This window comes from Engraulis encrasicolus, chromosome 9 (assembly GCF_034702125.1).
Source record: "Engraulis encrasicolus isolate BLACKSEA-1 chromosome 9, IST_EnEncr_1.0, whole genome shotgun sequence".
Lineage (NCBI taxonomy): Eukaryota > Metazoa > Chordata > Actinopteri > Clupeiformes > Engraulidae > Engraulis > Engraulis encrasicolus.
The window spans coordinates 13,485,779-13,493,057 of record NC_085865.1 but is presented as its reverse complement, the minus strand read 5'-3'; the positions used below and the strand labels follow the sequence as shown (position 1 = coordinate 13,493,057).

Sequence of the window (7,279 nt, the reverse complement as noted above, 5' to 3'; positions counted from 1 at the left end):
GCAAAGTAATTTCATTATGTGTAAAAAATAAACGGGGCGTGGTGCCAAAGTGGGATAAATAAATAAATGAATGAATGAATGAATGGATAAATTAATAAATAAATAGATGGATGAATGAATGAATGAATGAATGAATAAATATTTCTGAGTTCTGAAGACTCTAATCATCAACATTCACTTCAACATCAACATCAACATCAACGTTCACAGACTCGCGTTTGAGGGCAAAAAACATATTCCACGACTAGAATAGGCCTAAATGTGTTTCACTTCGTGACGACAGTCGATGCCATTCTACCTTCAGGACTTCGACATACCTGAGCCATAATAATACATTTTACGGCTTGAAGCACCAACTTCAAGATTATTGAGGCGCACTACCGGTGTAGGCCTACCGAACGGCAGTGAGCTGAGAGGTGAGATAGCGTTGCCTCTCTTCTCCCGGCTATATTTAACGGCCTCTCTGGCCATAAAAGGAATTGACTGTGGCTTAGACATTCCGCCGAGAGCCAACATTATTTTTGTTGTGTAGACGGCTGCCCCCCGTCCACTGCGTCCGCACCTCCTTGTGGCTTTGCGTGGATATCAACCCTTGGTTGCTAGCACCCGCAGTTGGACACCTCTGTGTGGTTTTCAGCGGCTCAGAGTAACTTTGGACTAGGTGAGAGCAATTATGATTTTATTTTGACGCCATAATTGATAATTAAGTTGGCTAATTAGTGGGCTACAGAAAACTTGTATGGTGATGCCAAAGTGATGGTTGGTAAAAACCTGTTGGCTACTATTTACCTGGTAGCATAAACAAAGTGATAGTCAGCTTTGTTTTTTGTTGCTGTTTTTTTGTTGTTAATGTGATCTTGCGCATGGTGAATGTCAATGCATGTACTGTACAGATGAAAGCAGAATTCCAAGAATTCCAGATTCACAGGCCCTTGATGAAAACTGATATCAGCATAGCTTCACGGTCATGACACCCTAAGTTGAGCTTAATTTACATTTCACATTAAGTAAGTGACTTTCCAGCACTAGATAGATTTGACATCAATTCCATCACCAAGACTTCTCTGACAAATAATTTTAAAAATGTGTTTAGACATCACATAGCCTATAGGAAACCAAACCACAATAGGAACCTCAATTCTAAAATGTTGAAGGTGGCACAATGATGTAGAACAAATGGCAACATAAGTGAAACAATGTTTTAACATGGCTATGCCTATGACACAGGTCCTTACTTAGTAATAACAGTGATCCATATTCTCCATTATCAGTGAGTGGACACGGCTAGGTCACACAGGTAGTTTGTGTGATACAGTGTTTGGATTTGGGAAGACTGCAAGTACAGTACACACGAGGATACCAGGATGTCGGGATCACTGCCATTCTATCAGAAACACCACCGGCACTATGATCGCGGCTACCGCAGCCGGGAGACCCAGTCCGCCATGAGCCAATACCAGCAGAGTAGCAGCAGCTACTCCTCCCAGAGCAAGAGCAGCGCCAGGGGGTAAGAGGGTTGGTTGTTGTCCCAGCCCGGGTGGAGCCCTCCCCGAAACCCAACCACCCCAACCACCCCCCAACCCTCCCATCCATCCACTCCCCTCAGTCATCCCATAACTCTAGTCGGGCTTTAAATGTTCCTCAACCTTTCCTAATCCCACTTGAGTGAAGCACCCTCCTCGCCACCCCACCCCCACCCCCTTAAATCATCTTATTTCCTCTCCTGTTGACTCTCCACAAAGCTCATTCGCCACTTCTTATTTGTGAAGCCCTTTGCTAATAACAAGGTCTTAATGTGTCTGTGAATATTCTGCATGTCTGCATCCCCCTTTGCTGTGCTGTGCTGTGCTGTGTGTACGTCACTGTCCCCTGAATGAAGCTGGCCTTTGCCCTTTGACCTCTTGGCCGCAGGTGTCAGTTCACATGACGGTTGTACTTGAATTTGAACCCCAAGTCTGTAAAGCTGTCAGGGTATTTTCAATTAATTACACAGATGTGTTAATGTAGTTCGCATAATACAGTCAAGGTTTTGACAAAAGGAAGTGGTGTTGTCTTGATGAGGGTTGTATCAGAGATTCTTTAAGTATCTACTCTCTCTGGTTGTATTGTCTTGCTATGGTCATAGTCATATGGTCTTGTTATGGTATGTGTAAACAGAGAAGCTTAGTTGCTGGTCATGTGCTGTGTGGTGTTGTGTTACAGCTGGCAGTTTTGTGCATGTGTGCTTTGTCTTTTTATGCAGTTTTGAAAAGCAATTTTTAAAGTCTTATATACATATGTAGTGAAATATAACACACACACACACACACACACACACACACACACACACACACACACACACACACACACACACACACACACACACACACACACACACACACGTGCAGGCACACACGTACACACGTGTAGTGCATGCACGCACACAACTACGGTGCCACACACACACCACCACCACCACACAGTGTGGCATACCGCTGAGTTGTTGCCAACTTTTTTCCATACATCACAAGTATTTATAGAGAGGCGATGGCCCTTCAGGGGCATATCTGGTTCTGTGCGGCAGTGTTTTGTTTGTATGGTGGTCGAATGAAGTCTTTTAAATTCCCATGTGATTGACAGCAGTTGTTCGTCCTTACTTTGCCTGTGCTTTCCTAGTTGGGAGAGTTGATTTAAAGACTGGATTATGTTTTATCAATTTAGCCTTAGCTGTACATACTTCAGCCCCCCATGGAACCTAAACACCCATGGTAAACACTCAAGGTGCTGAAACGATTAGAACATAAGTGGTCTACTGTGACATAATATTTATAACATGTCCATATGTCCTGGCCACAGATCACGTTTCCTGCTTTGCACACGGCTCATTATTTTTGGCTGTTGAGAAGCGCTGTGTCAAAGATGGCAGATTCTCTAAAGTGAAAGTGAGGTGACGCTAAAAGGTGCTATTTTTTGTACAAACTTTTCATGTTTAGAAGCGACAAATTGTAAGATGCAAGTCATAAAAGTAATAGCCTAGTAATGGTCTGTAGTATGGCTTGAGCTTGGACGGTCATGGCTCTGTTGTCGCTTATTTTGATATGACGAAGCAAGAAGGAAGTAGGCCTAATGCTTTGGCCAACTGTTAGCTATGAAAAAAATGAATAAAAAAGTTGAGCTTACTGTATGTTGACCTCTTTTCTTGTCTTGATGTGTGTTATTGTATGTCTGATTGCCAGGTTTTTTTGGTCTTGTATTGAGATTAGTGATTAGTAAATTATGTCTTTTAAGTACTTCAGCCTTGCTGTTAGTGGACATGGAAGAGCAGTAAAGAATATTTAGATTACCAACATGGTGGCTACGCTGGCGTAGGTTTTAGAGTGAAATGTGGCTCCCAGGTATTGTATATCTGTGGTCATGTAAGTTAAAGGCCTTGTCAGGCAGGAGTGTAGGGTGAGAAAAGAGCACGAAGACCATATCTGCTAACCAATCCTGATTATACTTTGATACATTTTATGTTTTATAAATTGTCACTGAAATTATTTAGGCAATGAGAGAGCAAAGTCATCTATGGCAGAGAATGTGTTTGGCTTGCATTGGTTTCTGACATACTGGCAATTGGTTGGCAGCATAGTCTTTGGATTGCTAAATTGTAAGTTAACATGTGAAAACTAGCTTCAGCTCATCAAGACAGTTGAAAATGCAATTTTGCATTTGCAGCCAATTTAAGTGATGTGATGCAGTACATGGGCCTCATTTTACTAGTCACCTTTGAGTGTGGTTATGTCGTGTTGTTGTGAATGCTTCTGTGTTAAGGATTCTGGCATTCCCTTGCTGAAAGGTGAACTCCCTTCTTGTTATGATCCCTCTTAGCATTCCAGCCTGGAGTCTGGAAAGGGAGATGTTCCCAACTGGGGGTGTCATGGGGGTCAGGGAGCAAGGACCAGACCTGCTGCTCAGAGCTGGGAGCATGGAGTAGCTGTGGAGGTCCTCCAGCAATACTATAGTTGTCAAGCCTCTGAGTGTTGAAGTTACACTGCAAAACCGAAGCAATTCATTTTGGAATGTTACTTCAACAATCAAAGAGTTGAATTTGACACTATTCCAGAGCACATATAGACCATTTAATAATGTTAAATCAAAATTGATTGCAAAATTGAACTGATAGATTTCACACACACTGTTACTTCATTACTCCGATATAACAAAACAATTTGACACCATTCAAGTATACAGAATACAGTATATAAACCCATTCGATAGTGTTGAATCAACACCGCTAAACCAAACTGATAAATTGCACAGTGTTATTCCATCACTCTATTCCAGAGCATATGGACTCATTAGATGTAGTGTTGAATTTACATTGTAAAATCGAGAAGATTCATTCCACACTGTTACACTATTCTAGAGCATAGTAAACACCGATAGGCGGACAATGATGCGTCCAAACAGATATGATCCCAAGAGTTCAAGAATAGCAAAACTGTTCATAGGGAATCATATTTCAGTTGTTTATTATCATTTTGAAGCAGTTTTCAATGATTGGGGAAAATGTCACGGCGGACAGACCAACGGACGGACAAAGCCTCATATAGAGATGTGTGGATGCATCTAAAAAAAAATACAGTATTAAGTTAACACTTAGAGAGTCTATCTAACATCTTCTAGAGTGCATTTGGTCCCAGAGGACTCTCTAAGTGTTGAATTGCCAGTTGCTCTGCTGGCTAGCTGTCATGCCTCCGTGTTCCTCACTGAGCCTGATGGATCAGCCTGGTTGGAGCTGCTGGATTATGCTATCTTAACTTCTCCCAGTTCCCTCTTACTGTGGAGAATGTGACAAGGGGCTTAAGGGAGTTTTCTGAATGGAACATGTGAATATCAGCTTTAGAGTTGACTCTGCAGTCATTGTTATTCTAGGACAGCTTTGTACCTATGTGAGATGAGCTAGATAGAAGATAAGGGGTCTCCAAGTCTGAGTTTCCTTCTCACGTGTATCAGTGTGGATCTCTAGCAGGTGTAGGGACATGAAACACGTTGTCTTACTGTTGTGTTATGGTTCCCCCCACCCTTGTCTTGGCCTCAAAGATGCATTCTATGAGAGAGAGAGAGAGAGAGAGAGAGAGAGAGAGAGAGAGAGTAAACTTACAGTATCTGATATCCCATGGCTTTGGGGAGTTTATGATCTATGAGTTTTAACGGATCACTTAACTAATTGCGGCGATTGTTCTGTTGCTTATTCTTTTCCACTGATGACTTTGAGCACTTCGACTTTTGGTGTCTCTAGAGTCTATAGGGTGAGAATGTTGGACTTTTCGAAAACTCATTTTTTTCTTGCTCTACATGTTGATTCTACAATACAGTTCTACAGCACCATTGGTGTATTGCTTTCTTTCCTCACACGGATGTTATTCTGGGAATCACTGGTATGTGGCATCTAGAATGGGTGGAGTATCTTTGAGTACATCATCAGTTATATCAGTGTTTCTCAAAGTGGGGCGTGTGACATCTGATTTTGGGTTTTTTTTCCTCCAAGGAAATTATTTCCTATTTCTCCAATAAACAATAAATTTTAAGCCCTCACCAACATCATATTATAAATTGTCATGAATTTGAATAGCATAGGAAATGAACACACATCCCTCTTTGTTTTATCTCACCAGTCACCTTTCCTTTTATTCTGCGCAGCGCAGCAATCGTAAAATCAGTCTGCGCGAGTACTGCTGTTGCTTGGGGGGGCTCGGAAGCAACCAGACCCTCCGAAGGGGGGAATGGTGGAGAAAGTTTGAGAACCACTGAGTTATATGAAGAAACTAATTGCAATCCCTGCGTTCCCTGATTAATCCTTCTACCTTTCAATCCTTTATACTATTAACACTTTCATCTTCACTCCTTTCTTCTCCTTCACCCATGGCTGCTCATCTTTCCAAGCCTGTTCACTCCAATCCCATTCCCTTTCACTCCCTCCATTCCCTTTTCTACTGTAATACGTATGTTCTGAATACACCTTGCCCTTTATCCTTGGCTGCAGCCTTCCAACCCCATCCTCCCTTTCCCTCCCTTTCCACCAGTGTTGTAAATACATACAAATATAATCTAAATAAATACACATCGATAGCTATACTGTACAGTTGTATACGTGTATAGTTATCATTGTGCACTATCTATACCACTGTAGCCTGGATGCCACCTTCACAGCTCTGGATGACACCAGCCTGAGCCCCTTGCCCAAGAGGGCCAAGCCCACCTACTTGGCCATGGACAAGGAGAACCAGATCATCGGCTACGTAGTGCCCATCTTCAGGGGCAGGTAATGGGCACCGCAGGACAGGAGACAGGATGAGAGGACGAGTAGAGGTGGCATAGGAGTTTGGCTACCTATTGAAGCCACATAGTAAAAAAGTGCAGCGTAAACTTATACTGTAGCGTTTTAGTTGTACATGGTCCCCAATTAACTGAAATTTAATTGAAATTGAGTACGTACTTCCAGCAGTGTGTGGGGTGTCAACTCACTGCAACAATGTAGTCAAAAGCCAGTGTCAACTAGCTGCAGATGGCTAGTGTCATTGCAACTGCACAGGGAGATGATTATCCAGTCTTCAGTGTTAGTGTACTGTTAACACTATGCTGAGTAGAATTGACTCTGTGACACGGACTATAGAGTAAATTAACACTATTTTCAAATGGTACCAAATGTTATGTGAAATGGAGCTTACTCCATTATGACACCCCATTTTTTTTTACTGTGCAGTAGTGCTCCATGTGATGTTAGATTTATGAGGTACGCTCTAGCCCAGTGACTATACTAGTCATTAATCTGACCCTTTCTATAATTAGTTTCCAACGACTTCCATTCTGTTACGATGTGTACTCTGAACGGAGTATTGGCTACATGTTGCCCATCTTCTGCAGAGGTGTCAAAAGTAAAAGAGAAAGTTAAAGAAAGAAACACAGTTTCAGTTCCTCCCAACACAGGTAACTTACCAGAGAAGCCAGTAGACCTGTGTAGTTGTCTTACAATTAGCTGACTCTGCACTGGTTGAATCAAATTTGTGGTGGGTATTTGTAAGGTTTTTAGTATTTTTCAGCAACACTGTCTATCAGCAGTAACAGTGTAACATCTATGTAATAAAACATGCTAGTGTTGTACTTACACCATGAATTTACTTTTACTTTTACTTTTGACATCTCAGATCTTCAGGGGCAGGCAGTGGTCAGAGGCATCAATACCAGTTTAGAAGCTAATAGCCCTGCCACAACTGTGCTCTAACCAGCTCTGAGTCCGCCAACTGCAATGAGCACC

The 7,279-nt window shown here is 42.1% G+C and overlaps 1 protein-coding gene across 5 annotated transcripts in view; it reads left to right on the top strand.

Annotated features, from left to right (window-relative positions):
* The first annotated feature begins 515 nt into the window (after positions 1 to 515).
* myom1b (myomesin 1b) overlaps positions 516 to 7,279 on the top strand; it is a 60,249-nt gene continuing 53,485 nt past the window's right edge. For 4 of the 5 annotated variants that reach the window (XM_063206555.1, XM_063206552.1, XM_063206553.1 and 1 more), the window contains exons 1-3: positions 516 to 661; positions 1,272 to 1,507; positions 6,155 to 6,286. In XM_063206555.1, the coding sequence (XP_063062625.1) occupies positions 1,365 to 1,507; positions 6,155 to 6,286 (275 nt within the window). In that variant the 5' untranslated portion in view covers positions 516 to 661; positions 1,272 to 1,364. The remainder of the gene's footprint in view (positions 662 to 1,271; positions 1,508 to 6,154; positions 6,287 to 7,279) is intronic. The other variant, XM_063206554.1, reaches the window with a different exon arrangement.